This window comes from Polyodon spathula, chromosome 1 (genome assembly GCF_017654505.1).
Source record: "Polyodon spathula isolate WHYD16114869_AA chromosome 1, ASM1765450v1, whole genome shotgun sequence".
Taxonomy (NCBI): Eukaryota; Metazoa; Chordata; class Actinopteri; order Acipenseriformes; family Polyodontidae; genus Polyodon; species Polyodon spathula.
This window is the reverse complement of record NC_054534.1, coordinates 91,911,074-91,927,424: the sequence shown is the minus strand read 5'-3', so window position 1 is coordinate 91,927,424 and position 16,351 is coordinate 91,911,074. Positions and strand designations below refer to the sequence as shown.

Below are 16,351 nucleotides of genomic sequence, written 5' to 3'. Positions count from 1 at the left end.
TGCTGTGGCCACTGACTGTGTACGAGGTTTCCTTGACAACAGTTGAGAAGCTGGAAGCTTTAATCAGTTCATACATCAGGAAATGGTTGGGAGTTCCACGCTGCCTCAGCAGAGTGGGACTTTATGGTAAAGGAATACTGCAGCTAACAATCTCTGCTCTAACCTAGGAGTTTAAGTGCGCCAAAGTCCGACTGGAAATGACATTAGTAGATTCACGTGACAAATGCGTAAGGGAGGCAGCACCTGTGTTGAAAACTGGAAGAAAATGGACGGCAAAGAAAGCTGTGGAAGATGCTAAGGCTGCCCATCGAATCAGAGATATTATGGGGCAAGTTCAGCATGGAAAAGGAGGTTTTGTTCTCAGTTCAGCTCCTCCTACATGGCACAATGCAACCACAGCTCAACGGAGGAATCTGGTAGTCAATGAGGTGCAAAAGCAGGAGGAGAGGATCAGGTGTATAAAGGCCGTTTCCCAGGCCAAGCAGGGAGAATGGATGAGATGGAACAGTGTGGCACAATGCAAGATCGGCTGGCAAGACCTATGGACAATGGAACAGAGCAGGATCAGTTTCCTCATCAGATCAGCATATGATATTCTCCCATCATCACAGAACCTAAACCTCTGGGTGGGTGAGGATCCCTCATGTCCTTTGTGTTCATCACCTGCAACATTAAGGCACATTTTGACAGGATGTAAGGTGGGTCTTAGCCAAGGATGGTTTACTTGGCGTCATGACCAGGTGCTGCAATGTTTGGCCTTAGCATTGGAAGACAAACGTAACCTGACCAATAAGTTGCCACCAGTTCCATCAAAGCATTACACACAAAAGACAATATTTCTCAGTGCAGGAGAGCAACCACCAAGAAAAGGTGTTAAAACCAAGCCTCGCCCAGGACAACTGGAAGCTGCTAGAGACTGGAAGATGCTGGCAGATGTTGGTCAACGGCTTATTTTTCCAACTGAGATTGCCACCACTAACCTTCGACCAGACATTATCTTGTGGTCTGGATCAGCATGCCTTGTTCATCTGGTAGAGTTAACAGTGCCATGGGAAGATGCTGTGGATGAGGCATATGAGAGGGAGAAACTTTGGCATGCTCAACTAGCTGCTGAAGCGGAAGAGCGAGGATGGAGAATCTGAGTTTAACAAGTGGAGGTGGGTTGTCGAGGATTTGTGGCACACTCTACAACCCGGTTTCTCAGAGACGTCGGGTTCAGTGGCTAAGAGTTGCATCGCACAGTGAAGAACTTATCTGAAGTAGCAGAAAGGAGCAGCAACTGGCTGTGGTTGAGACAGAAAGATTTTGGATGGGGATCTCAAGCACAATAGAAAGAAAGCAATGCTGATGTACAGGTAAGTAAGCTGGGCTGAGCTGAGTGGGGGATGGAGAGGGGTGGTGCTGGGATGCCAGAATCACTGTTTGGCCCAATTGAGGTGTCATGGGCTAGTCAACAAAACACAGAGGATGGAAGGTGCCCACCTGAAGACCCCAGAGATGTACCCTACTTAGCTCAATCCAGACGGTTGTCATGCTGATGCGCTGGGGAGACCACTCTGGGTTGATCCCCGGAGCCAGCATCGCAGCCGTTGTGTGTGCTGATGCGCTGGGGAGGCAAAATGAGCGGATCCCTGGAGCCAGCATTACACTTCAGCAATCAACACCAGACAGAAGGATATCTACATCATCAAATGGAAAACAATGCAAATGGATGGAGATGCAGATGGATCACATTAGTTTACTGCAAAGCTATCTCTTAGATGGTGCTTATCTTGGTGAGAGCAGAGTTCAAATCAGCATGAAGTTCAACATCTACTCTCTTGTAATGGAAATCATAAAGTACTACTAAATATTATGTTTAAATGTGTACAACTATACTCCAATGCTTCTCCTAGTTATTTATGTCTGAGCAAAACCTGTGTCCAACTTCCACTTATGTCATTGGAGCGATGAAGAGATATCCATAAGGGAAGAGGATATGACGAGGCAACTTGATACAAAGCACAGCATGAACATTGTTTAATCCACTCTTCAAAAATAAAATGTGGTGTGGAATTTTTGCATCTTATTTCTTGGGAATCAACAATACTACTGAATATTCCATTTCTTTATTATGCAGAAGGAGTCATACAAGTACAGTGCAAACGAGGATGCTATATTTGGTATAAAGAGATACAAAATAAGCTAATGAAACAAACATTTAATACAAAATAAAAGTACACCGTCTGGTTACAAAAATAAAGATAGCCGTTATCTCTAATAGCAGGACCCTCTTCATATCGCTGTTGTGCAATTCTTTCTGCAGGCTGAGGTAGATGTTCCTCTGCTTGCCTGAACACCTCCTTACGGTCCTGGTACAGACTGTGCAGGACTCAGCAGGCTGTAGTAATGTAGGGAACAAACTCATGGTTCACTTCAGTACGCTTCAGCAGTATCCGCCCCCTCCCTTGCAATAGACCAAACGCCTGTTCAACCACCACTCGGATTTGGCCCAGTTTATTATTAATAAAGATATAACCCCCCACCCCCACAGATGATGTGTGAAAAGCAGCATGTCCACGTTTATTTCAAGAGAAACAGATATCTCGAGAAAAGTCAAACACTCATGTAACATGACCTAATGACATGACCTCTGACATGATGTAATAGGGCTACAGTTTGAGGTCTTACTGGTGTGACTGACTTTGCAGTTGGTATAAAGCTGTTTTGTATAATTGTGTCAGCCAAGTTTCTGGTGTTGTCCTTTAAACACTAACTGTTGAACTGCTAATCCCCAGTAAAGACTGCACACATTGAGGTACTGGTTTAAAAGCTGGTGCACAGCTGTATGTATGTTTACAAAGTATTCCATCAGATAAGACACTTACATTAAACTTCCAGTGATGATTTTCTTAAAAAATTCTACAAGTTGCAGAACCGTTATGGTCGACATAGCATCATCCCAGATTTTTACACTGATACCAAACTATTAAGTAGCTGTATTTTTTACAGGTAAATCACCTGTTTTATAGTACTAAGCTGCTGAATATTTCTCCCAGAGACTAAATTAGAGAAATGTATTATAATAATACAAATCAAGCTTCTCTCATTTTTTAAATTACATGTTGCTCTTTCTCCCAGCACCTTAGGGTGAATAATATTATAATTTTGTCTTGGGATGGGGTTCCAGTAGTTTAGTATAACATATAGAAATTAATGATGTTTCACAGACACAATTAACTTTTAAGCATGATTAATATAATGAAAACAAATTAGACGATGGTGAATGATGCATAACAATGATGTTTTACCACATTTCTGTTTCTGTATATTATTATTATTATTATTATTATTATTATTATTATTATTATTATTATTATTATTTATTATTTTTTTTTTTTTTTTTTTTTTTTCTCATTTTAGTGAGTTATAAAACCACAAATTGAAGGATTTAATTTTTGGGAATTTAGAAATACAAAAATACATAAGCAATCAGGCATTTTTTGTATTAGAAAAACAAAGAAGAAAAAGCACTATACAGTAGTTAATTAAATCTACTTCAGGACTGATTACATACATATGCAAACAGACAGTTAATGAATAACACCATTCTTTAGTTAAATGAATATTGGTAATATGTGCCACACACACACACACACCTGTATTCACAGCAGGATGGCAGAAGGCAATGTGAAAACACTGCAAAGAAATAAATAGCAGTTCTAATAAATACACACGTATCTCTAGATGGAACAACATTGTTTTTTTTTCTGTACATAACATTATATTTTACTAATCTCTCTTACCCTGTGGCTGCCATTAAAACATTTCAAAAAATGTTTTTCAAATTAACTTGGTACAATTAACAGTGTACCATGCAGGGGAAATTAAATGAAAGTTCAAGCTGTGCTTTATGACTATAGCCATAAACCCTGCAGGATGGAAACAACCAATTTCATTTCTTTCATGTGTTTCTAATGCAGGTGGAATTTGAAGGCATGCGAGAAGAGGCTGAAGGGATACAGAAGAAGAACAAGAGAAAGGATGAAGTAGAAATTGAAGAGACCATTTGGCAGAAATATAAAAAGTACATCATGGTGCCAGTCTGCGAAATTGTGTTGATGGTTGCAACATTTAATTTAATGCAGGCTCGTTAATATTTCATTTAGTAAAGTGCAGACTGTGTTTAAAGTTAAGACATGATCCTTGTAAATTTCCCATCCTATAGGTATCCTTTGTAACATAGTAGTAATCATCATTAATTTGTTTTTTGTTTGTGTGTGTGTGTGTGTGTGTGTGTGCGTGTGTTTACTATTCATGGTATATGTATATATAATATATATAGAATATATTATTATTTATATATTAATATATTCGTCCTCTAATGGATATCGCAGGCCCTCCCTCAGCACCGGTATACGGTCGCATAACGCCCTCGTATGTGGGTTCTTTCGCTAAGGTTCCAAAGTCCTTCCAGTCCTACGTGGGTCTGTTGTGTATAGCCGTTCGGAATATTATATATTATATATATCGAGAGGGATATATATATACCTAAGCAGGACCCTCCCTCAGCGTGGTGGACGTGGCCATAGCCAGCCCATGCAGCAACAACCAAGAAAGCGATTCCAGGGTTTTCAGGCCTCGGTGCTCCAGACCGAAGTGGCAGCCTTGCTGTAGATCGTAGATCCTACTTCTCTCGGAGAGGGGTTCTACCTGGACTTGCGGTTTCTAAACCGGTTTCTAAAACAGAAGGGGTTCCATATGCTGACTCATCGTCACATACTCCAGTCGTCCGGCCAGGCAACTGGTTCACCACGGTGGACTTACAGGACACGTATTTTCACATTCCCATTCGTCCACAGCACTGGAAATATTTCCGCTTCGCCTTTCAGGGCAACGCGTACAAGTTTTCTGTGCTGCCGTTTGGCCTCTCCCTAGCTCCCTGTACGTTTTCAAAGTGCGTAGATGCTATCCTCGCCCCATTGAGGCTGTAAGGAGTCAGAGTGATGAATTACCACTACGACTGGTTGATCTGTTTCCAGTCGCGGGAGGGAGTGGTGGCCCACACGACGCTAGTGACAGAGTATCTAGTGAGGCTGGGCCTCACCATCAACAATACCAAAAGTCGGCTGACACCGGTGCAGTGCATAATGTATGTGGGGCTCTGGCTGGACTCCACCACTATGTGCGCATACCTTTCGGATGACTGGGTAGCAGCTTTACAAAGCCACCTCTCCCTGTTTCTTCAGGGATCCAAGGTGTCCCTTGTTTTGTGCCAACAACTACTGGGTCTGATGGCAGCAGCGGTATCAGCCATCAAGCTGGGTTTACTGCGCATGCGCCTGCTAAAGGCATGGCTCAGTGCGTTCCGGTTACATCCCAAACACGACAGGCACCATCAGCTGACAGTGTGTCTCGCGTGTATGGCGGACCTGTGCTGGTGGAGGATTCCCTCTCACCTGCGTCAAGGAGTTCGAATGGGGACGGTTTACAACCACAGGGTAGTGACAATGGATGCCTCCAACTCGGGTTGGGGCACGGTCTGCGAAGGCAGAGGAGTAAGAACAGACGTGCTGATCCGCACAGACAATACATCAGTGGTGGCATATGTCAGCCACCAGGGTGGCCTTCGGTCCCCGGGGTTGAATCGCCCAGGCTTCTGATTTGAGCCCAACAGAACCTACTGTCACTTCGGGCGACACATGTTCCGGCCGTGGAGAATCAGGCAACAGACCTCCTCTCGAGGGAGGGCCCGTACCCATCGGAGTGGCTGCTCCACCCTCAGGTGGTGGAACGCATTTGGGAACATTTCGGGAAGACGCAGGTCGATCTCTTTGCCTCGGTGGAGACGACACACTGCCCCCTGTGGTACTCCCTCCACCGCTGCGGCGGTCCACTCGGTGTCGATGCCCTAGCCCACGTATGGCCCAGAGCACTCCTTTATGCATTCCCACCTCTGCCATTGCTCCCGGCCTTTCTCGAAAAGGTCAGGTTGGAGAAGGCGTCAGTTCTCCTAGTGGCCCCCCAGGTGGCCCAGGAGAATCTGGTTTTCAACCCTGTGCCAGCTGTTGAACAGCCCGTCCTGGGAAATCCTGCTTTGCCGGGATCTTCTCAGTCAAGCGAGAGGCACACTTTGGCACCCGTAGCCGGGCAGGCTCCAGCTATGGGTCTGGCCCTTGAAAGGGACCGCTGGTCAGCCTTGGCCTGTCTGACACAGTCGTGGGTGCACTGCAGAATGCTAGGGCACATTCCACTAGGTTATTCTATGCCTATAAATGGAAATGTTTTCAAGATTGGTGCCGTACTAATGGTCATGATCCAAAGTTTCTGCAAGATCTGCTGAGGCTGCTAGATCATCTTCAACTCTGAAGGTTTACCTAGAGGCTATTTGTGCTTGCCACGCCGCAGTTGACTCAGTGTCCCCGGGCACACATTTTTTGGCTACCTGGTTTCTCCAAGGCGCTCGGGGATTGCACCCTCCTAGGAGGGCTACTCTCCCCGAATGGAGCCTTGAGATTGTACAGGAGTCTCTCACACAGGCCCTGTTTTAGCCTATATATTCCATCAAGTTGAAGCACCTGTCCATGAAGACAGCCTTCCTCTTGGCTATCGCCTCTGCCAAGTGGGTTAGTGAGCTGCAGGCCCTGTCTGTGCTTAGCTCCTGTATGCATATTTGGGATGATGGTAGCAGAGTGTCATTGCGTGCAAACCCTGCTTTTCTCCCCAAGGTGGGTACAGCCTTCTATGTGAATCAGTCCATGGAACTAGAGTCCTTTCATCCTCCACAGTTTGCGACGGAAGAGGGTAAGAAGTTGAACCTTCTCTGTCCAGTTTGGGAATTGAGATGTTTTGTTGATAGGACAAGAGCGCTGTGTCATGCCTGACCAGCTCTTCGTCTGCCATGGAACACGGACCCTGGGACAGCCCCTCTGAAGCAACGGCTGTCGCATTGGATTACGGACACAGTCTCGACTGAGTAAGATAATGCTGGCTTTCCCCCACCTAGGTGGATAGCCGCACATTCCACGAGAGGTGTAGCTACGAGATGGGCCCTCTTCCGAGGTGTTTCCATGGCTGAAATTTGTGATGCGGCTAGCTAGGCTACCCCGTATACTTTTGCCAGGTTCTACCACCTGAATGTGGTAAATCCCTCATTGCTCTCTGTGGGCACTAGAGTTCTCGTGGTTGCACGGTCACACCGCTGACCTCGGCCAGACAGGACTGAATTCCCTCATATGCTGCCTTTCTTTCTTCCCTCGCGACGGCTCTGGTACACATTTCCCATAACAACGTTTGGTGACCATCTTCACATTGAAAGGGAACGTTAGTTTACCTACCGTAAACCTGGTTCCCTGAAAGAGAAGATGGTCACCAAACGTGAGGTCTCTTCGGTCGACATCACGGTTTCGTCGAGAAAGACAATGGTCCTCCCCGTGTGATGGTTAAGTACCCTCGGGAGGTGGGACCGAGGGGGTCACTGAGGGGAGGGGGCCTATCGGCAGCTTTGATAGAAAGAGCTCAGTGATACCTACCTATAGGCAGGAGCGTATCCCATTTCGATGTTTGGTGGACATCTTCTCTTTCAGGGAACCAGGTTTACGGTAGGTAAACTAACATTTTTCCAACCTAGGATCCAAGCCTGCCTCTTGATTAGCAAACGTTACCCTTCTCAGTGTTTTGGACGGCTGGGAAATCCTTGGCTCACCACACACCAGCGAACCCTGTGGCTAGCCAACATTAAATAAATAAATAAATAAAAATAGGTCAAATGGTCACGTGTATGTTCAGCTTCCATATACACCCTGATATTGATGTGATAAGTCACCTGACACATTTTTGTATCAGTTAGAAATGACATCATATTAAGAACTCTACTGTTTAATTGCTCTTATTTAACTGTATATTGTAAATATAGTATAGCGCTGTAACATGCAACCATAATATCACAGAAAACAGATGTTCTGACCTGTCCTGTGGTTGATATCAGCTTCGATCTTACAGCGTCCTATACAATAATCTATATAGCTACTGTATATGGACATTTCCAAGATTAGTTTACTTCTGTTTTGAGTTGTTATATGTTTCATATATCTTTGTAGAGCACTGTAATTTTGAAAGTTAAGTAATTATGCAAAAAAAAAAAATCTTATGCAAATAAGCAAGTAATTATGAAAAAAATAATTCCCCATTTTGTTTCCATAATTTATAGATTTATAGTGTGCATGAGAAAAAAGATTTGATAACAGTGGTCTTAGTAATCATTTGCATTTCATTCTGTTTTCGTAGTGTTGCATAAATTAAAGTGCCTAGAGCTAACAAAATGATTCCACAAAATTGTCATAAATATGTTCAGCATTATCACTTTCATAGGTCTAACATTTTCCTATATATAAAAAACAAACAAAAAAAAAACATTATGATAAAGTGTGTTTGATAAAAATGAATAAAATCAGAAGCTACTTGTATATATTACAAGATATTTCAATGCTGCACCTCTGCCATATCCATACATTTACTTAATTTTAATGGACATGTTTTCAAAATCTTTGCGTTACACTGAAGTAGAATGCAGGGATGTGGTGAAAAAAAAATCAGCATGTTTACCATGATGCATCTTTTACATAGGGAAATGAAAGACCTTTGAAAAGATAACAATTCATATTAGCTAAGATTTAATGGCATCATCTTTAGCTCTATCTAATTTTAGAGGTTATACTGTAGCTAACAAAATCATTCTGTGACTCGTACCTTTCATGCACTTCTGTTCTCAATATTTGTCTAACACTTTTTAAAGAAATGCATTTCACTTCCTAGTTTTTAACTGGGACTGTAATACACTATGTTAAAAAAAAAAAAAAAAACTGTTTGGATGCCTTACATGTGTTAGTCTTGCAGGGAAACAATGTTTTATTAACCTATTACTTCTACCTAGATACCATAAAAAATATATGTAAATGCACATTTGCTATAACATGCACCTCTTTCAAAACTGCACAAGATCTATGTAGCTGATACTATTCTACAACAGTTCAGATTTATGGAATTATCCACTGCTGTCAATCGCTTTAACCTATTTAACTGTAAGTAGATACTAAGCGATTGTATTGGAGTTTTGGAAACCCTAATATATGATTGAAGATCAATAAGATTATGTATGACATACTGTGGAGTACACAGCATATTTGATAATCAGTCAACCTTTTATTTTTTTGTCATCAATAAAAGCTTGCTTCAAAATGTAGTTTTTTGTTTTGTTGTGTTTTGCTAAGCCACAATCACAAAAAGTGTGATAAATAGATACTGTCTCCTTCAAAAAAGGGAGAAATAATATCAGCAGTCACTATACAATGTAAGAGTTCAATGTGCACACATCAGTGTTATGTACAGGCTGTGTGTTATAGACAAGGCATTCTATATAGTGTACAATGGTGTTTTAATGAGGTTGGATAAGGTGTACACTATACAAAACGTGCAACACAAAGCAGCTCATTATTTACATAATACATGTACATTTGTACCTCTTTCTCAACATGCTTGCAAATCTGTTTATATACAAAAAAAGATATTGGTCTTTATGCCCAAAGGCTATTGTGAGGCAGTGTGGTCCAGTGGTTGAAGTCCAGAGGGTTGTAACGAGAAGGTCTAATGCACAGTTCACAACCTACCTCTGTAAAGCACTTTGTGATGGTGGTCCACTATGAAAGGTGCTATATATTATTATTATTATTATTATTATTATTATTATTATTATTATTATTATTATTATTATTATTATTATTATTATTTGTTATTATTATTAAACCAGCCAGGATATAGGCCTAATATTGCACTTAATTTCTATTTTTTAATAAAAGTATGTGGGAAATGTAACAGTAACTGTACACTTTTATGCATTTACAGGTTTTTATTTTTATTTTCTTTTATTTTTGTTGCTTACTCTGCATACCATACTCGTACATCGTTCTTAACACTGCTTTTTCACTACGTTCTATTGTACCAATCTATGTTACATTTACATGTTTTAAAACGTGTCTAATTACTGTATTTTATATCCTTTTTATTTGTTTCTCTTGGTAGACTTTGCTCACCTTTAATACAGTTAATATGTAGCAATTTATTGTGTTAAATGCATAGATATTAAGAACGGAAATTATGATGATGATTATAATAATCGTCATTTTCTGAATCTTTTTCATTTTATCATAGGGTGCTTGCAGAACTCTCAACATCTATTTAAAAAAAAAAAAAAAAAAAAAAAAAAAAAAAAAAAAAAAAAAAAAAAAAAAGCCTGCTTTTGCTGGGGTGTTGAAGGTGGGGTTTGCAGCGCTTAGAGAGAGACCCCCCGAACTCATGCCTGCGCCTATAGCAACTGAGTAGAAATGAGGGGCATCTCTAATCAAATGACGAGGAGAGAGAAAGTGAGAGGAGATGTGTGGATGAGAACAGACTGAGCATGTTGTCAATGCAACAGTTTACTTCAGTCAACCCAGGCGAGCAGTACCAACAAGTCGACTCCAATAACGGGGTAAGCGCAAAATAATAACATTTAAGAACGTTGTTTTACTAGGAAATAAAACAATACGAGCTATTGATGAGTGTCAGTTATTTTATAGTGTGATAATAATAGTTTTTAATAGGTTAGCAAACAAGACGGAGCTGAATGTGAGCTTAAAGGAAATATCTGTATTTGTAATAACGGAAGAGCATCATGTTTATCTAACGTTAGCTTATTATATAGATTCCACTGAGTTTATGTAGTGATGTATAGTTGATCAAATACAACAATGTATAGCGGGCAATAAATTAGTTTGGTGATATTCGATTAAAAATGTATTGTAGAAAGTACTGCCATGTAATAATAAAGCTAGACAATTAGATTTTGAAGTGTAAAACTTTACAATGTCGATGTTACGTGGATATATTTAATTAGTTAAACAAGTACACTCCAAAAATACGTAGACATGAAAGCAGGTAGTTGTTTTCTTTTGTATTCTCTCCATAAACAGAAGCCTTTTTAGTACAACCGAGATTAGTGATCAAATAAACCCCATTTGTGTTTAAGTGAACAGATCATTCAAAATGATATGTCACCAAAGACAGAGATAAATAGTATTTAATAGAGAGGTACGTGCTGTAGCCTATATGCGTCTTCACAATTATAATGGAAGGCTGATCTGTATATGTTGTGTCACTTAGCGTTTGTCACAAAAATGTATGTCATTTATAAATGTGTTTCAAAATCTAAATGTTGATTTAGATATTCTGTATACATGTATGCTGTATCTGATATTCAGTGATAGAACATTGAACTGGATATGATTAAATCCAGCAAAATCCTTACATTAAAATGAACAAAAAGGAGCTAAATTCTAAATACAAGTGTGTTGCCATGGTCTAACATAGGAAGTACACACCCTATCTCTCTCTCTCTCTCTCGCTCTCTCTCTCTCTCTCTCTCTCTCTCTCTCTCTCTCTCTCTCTCTCTCTCTCTCTATCTATATATATATATACACACACACACACACACACACACACACACACACACACACACACACACACACACACACACACACACACACACATAGGCATTACGTTTAAATTACACCAAGTTTAAACAGTATCTTATTGAAAACTCATTTTCATATGGTCCATTTTGATAACCCTATTTTGATTCATACACTTGCAACTACACTTCACTGGCTGTCTTTAGCTAATGAACACTATGGAATCACACCTGGACTTTTATAAACAAGCATGCCACTCTTAATTGTAAATGTTTAGAAAATGCCTGCTTGTTTGGATAATAGTTTTAATCCAAAGGTTTTAAAAAACATGGAGGCAAAGAACGCCGTCTGGTATTTGTATCCCCAATTGATCTCTCAATTATCACCCTCAATATTAATTATTTGGCATTGTATATAGCATAAGAACAACTAGTCTTTCTATAGACCGGTACTTATATCACATGCCTACAAATAATGGCTGTTTATTATTTACTTAAATTGTGTGAAACCCAAGCACACTTTACATTAAAGCATGAATTTAATGTCCTTTAAAATGTATCATCCTATGCCGCAAATAGCTGTACAAGCCTCTCATCCATCTAACAGATTCTACATTTTTGAACTTTTATATAGATGAATGTGTGTCCAGTTGTCTCTTAACCTCTCCATATTGTGAGCCACAAAGTGTGAAGTTTATTCTCTCTCCACCGACCACCTCGTCTGTTTCTCACAACCCAAAAAAAGATATGAGATTTCTACTCCTCCTCTTCAACATCTAAAAATAAACATTTTGCCAAGATGAGATTTCAGATATCCCATTCTTTATAGAACGACTGCTGTTGGAATGGAAAGTCTGAGCACCAAAATACCTGGTTAAAAATAGGCAGACTGGAGGTCTGGACAAGAAAAACAGTTAAGGCAAGGACACTCTGGGTCCTAGCGCTCGAAAAGAATAAAGGGAAAAAGTCAAATGACGAATGTGTATGTGTTGTAATTCTAATTATTAAGCATATTAATTTGGCCAGATAACTGAAAACGAAAAGAGAACCAATTAATTTAAAGAAAATAGTAAGTGTAGCAATGATCCAATTAAAAGTTGCCTACCATCTGCGTTTCTCACCCAATTCATGGCGGTATATGGAATTGGCATTGGGTAAAGTCTAGTGAAAGATTGATAGACCTGGAACCTCCGAGACAAGCATCAACCAGCGGTTTCAGAATCTTAGAAATCGCTTTCATTCAGTGGTAACCCCAGTGTAACTAATATATCATTTTAAATGTATTATTAATATCGTTATAATTAAATTAAACCAAGTCATGTTTTTGAGCGCGTAGTGTATCACAGTACTATATATAGTAATTTATTTGAAACATGTACTAACAGCACACGTTTTTAACACATACGGCTTTTCATACGGATAGCCTTTCATATTTTGGTCCAAATCAATAGATGTACTAAATATTTAAAACCTGTGATAAATAACACATCGGATGGGCTTCCATAGATATTGAGCATGTAGTTTGTAGGTGTTGTTTGGGAAGAACTTATAGGTTCTATGACCCAGCGACTTGCCTCTGTCTAGTGAGTGCTGATCCAGAATCCTCTGTAAACTCGTTATCAGAGGGAAACAGTACTGATATTTGTTTTCTTTGAACAATGAGCTGTGTGTTATAATCCCATGATTCATCACTCTTTAGTTCAAAGCAGGTGTTGGATTTCATATCAGATACAATGTTCTGGTACTCAGACTCTCATATCAATAATTAACAAGCTTAATGTACTTAATTTAAATAATTAAGTATTGTTTAAAATGTACAACTTAAAACATGACTCACTTGCTAATGCAGTTGTCCTATCACGCATGATTAAGATTTAGCCCACTGTATGACTACCCAGACCGTCATATACAGATAAAGAAAGTGCCACTGTGGGGGAGAAAGAAAAAAAAAACACTATCTTCAGAGCAACACAGCTTGAGGTGGAGGCTTCAAATGATGTGCAACAATATGTGTCTTATCGAAATTTAAATCAGCGGAATAAAGTCTTTCACAGAGACAAATAATATTGACAGATGGCATGCTTCGAGAATTGCAAAGTGTTTAACTCATTTTGTAATCATCTTGCATATACAACTAGACTGAGTTGAATGAGGAAATTGAGGCTTCTGTCTTTCAAAATCAACAGTTGAAGCAGTGTTCAGTTATGTTTTAACAGCAGCTTCTCTGTATCATTTAAAGTATATAGAATAAGCAAAGTGTAGTATTTGGACAGAATTATTAGGATCTGTTTCTTACCCTAAGTGATGGAAGTTTTGCGCATGAAATTGTCATAATGAAACTTTCAGTTAGACCTGCGAATCCATGCATTGACGTCATGGTACTCTACTTTACTGTTCCCTTCTCTTAAACAGGTGTTGGGGACAGATGAAGACAATATGGGGGATGCTTGTTCTCAGAAAATGGGATCTGCCAAGTACCTCAGGCTCCTGCTGTTTATTTTGATTCCGTGTATTTGCGCTCTCGTCTTTTCACTGGTGATCCTTTTGGCTTTTGTAGGTAAGTTGCTGCTTGTCTAATTATTTTACAACATAACTGTTAATCTTTGCTTGAATCGTACTCCTCCTTGTCTGAATTACTGTATTATTGCAAATCAAACATAGCAAAAAAAAAAAAAAAAAAAAAAAGCTTTTGCATTGTATTTAATTATTATAGTATTACTCCAGTATTTATATTATGACACTGGTATACTGGCGACATTGTGCAAACCTGGTTTAAGTCTGAAGTGCAGGTTTGAAGAGCTCAACTTGTAGTGGTCCTCAGTAGACAGCAGTCGAAATCACCAAAACAACAAATAGCTTGGAACAGATAGTAGTATGGATGAAAATAAGACTCAGATTGCATAGCAATTTGATCCATTCCAACTTTTACTATGAGTTTAATAATACACACCTGAGCTTGTTACCTATACACTGGTGCTAATCAAGCACATATTTAAACCAAAATTGGATGAAACTGCTTTGCAATAGGAGTAAGCACCATTAAAAGTTTATGCTTGGGATACACCCCAAGACTCAGGATCAGGCTGGAGATTGCAAAGACTGGCACAGAGCTAAATACGTACAAACAAGCACACAGACACCTTATTAAACCTGCGGTACAACTAGCTGTGGTTTAATACAAACATGCCTTTAAAAAGTCTATTTACTGGAAAGGCAGTAAAAGGGACAGCTTTAACAGTCCTGTCTATTTGCTTTTAAAACTCATTCCTGCTGTGAGATGTGCATTCCTGTGCGCAAAGAAACATATTCCTCTTTGTTTTACTTTGTTTGCACTTTGTTTCACTAATGTGCTGTATCTCAAAGTCTGAATACAGCAAATACTTGTTACACATTTATGTATGAATATATGTATATTTAAGCATCTATAAAATGCCCAAAGCAATTATGACAATGTTGATTTTGGAAAATCACCTCTTCAGTTACAGATGATTCATGGTGAGTTGCTAGGTCAATTGTGGGCAACTATCAACAGTTTCAGATAAAATAAGATGGCATTTTGCAATATTCAAAAATGCTTCATGTGGGCATTATCATCATTGCCCTGACTTATGTGTGTCTGTAACATTTCTTTCTATAACATCTCAAGATTAAATGGAATATACTGCTGTACTAATGAATAAAAATAAAATAATAATAATAATTCTTGTTTGGACCATGACTAAAATTACAATGGTCTTGTTCCAGTATATTACTACTGGATATGGTACCTGGAAGTTGGTACATAGTGTAGGTGTTTCATGTCACAATCAAACCCAGTTTCCAAAGCCAAGTATGGTAGTGAGTCTTCTCATCGCTACACCCACATTGCTATTGTCACATTTTATTAAGTAATCTCATAAAATCTGTCAAGAGTACTGCTATTGTTCAGCACTGTCACAGCTATTAGACTAAGAGGACATTATATAATGTCTTAATAGGTAAAGTCTGTAAAGGAATTAATTTCCACATGCGTGTGGGTCTAGTAATACAGGTTTTCTGTTCTGTACATGTATGTCTTGGACAGCAGTCACTTGAAAAGGATACCTGGCAGCATCCCTTGTGAAATCTGCTTACAAACTTTTAGATGTTTCCCACTTCCATAAGAACAGACTCCCCTTAGGTACCATGAAATGCTCAGGTTTTTTTTTTTTTTACATTGGCAGTCAGGTCTGTTAAATTCTTCTTTTATTTCACAACAACAAAAACACCTGTGACTAGTTCAACAGATGCTGTAAGTCACTTTCCTTTTTTGGAGATGTGAGATGTTAATAATAAAGCTAGTTTTGATCACTGGGGATTTCAGCCACAGCTGTTAACATATTTTATATATATTCACATATATTCAATATGTTAAAAGCTAATGTACACACATGGGAATTAACTTGTTATATAGTTCTCACATTATTAAGTGCTGATAGAAGCCAGGATAATATCTCCCTGTATGTTTTATAAGCTTGCCCTGCGGTTTCTCTTTCAGCAGTAAGCAAAAAGAAAAGTTTTAGTGTCATGTAGTATATTGAAACAAGTCAAATATGACATATTGGATTGACTTAGACTGGTCTTTTGTGTTGAGTGGAATTATGTTTCCTAAACTACACTAACAGTCTGCCGTTTTGGGTTATGTTATTTTTCCTAGACCTCTATCTTAGAGGTCTGTAATATTTTGGAGCATAGAGTATGACTTAATGTTTCAGTAAGTCGCTAACCCTTTTGTATTGTTATATCAAAAAACAAACAGTGAATTAACTAGCCAATTTTATTTTAATAATGTTAAAACTTAAAGTTTGGTCCAGACCTATTTAAAATGTTATTGTTGGTGATTATAAAATG

General features: G+C 39.2%; 1 protein-coding gene across 1 annotated transcript in view; it reads left to right on the top strand.

The window, feature by feature from the left end:
* Positions 1–10,359: 10,359 nt before the first annotated feature.
* LOC121324236 (atrial natriuretic peptide-converting enzyme-like) overlaps positions 10,360–16,351 on the top strand; it is a 50,545-nt gene continuing 44,553 nt past the window's right edge. Inside the window, exons 1-2 of the mRNA XM_041265906.1 lie at positions 10,360–10,504; positions 13,895–14,039. Of these exons, the coding sequence (XP_041121840.1) occupies positions 10,433–10,504; positions 13,895–14,039 (217 nt within the window). The 5' untranslated portion in view covers positions 10,360–10,432. The remainder of the gene's footprint in view (positions 10,505–13,894; positions 14,040–16,351) is intronic.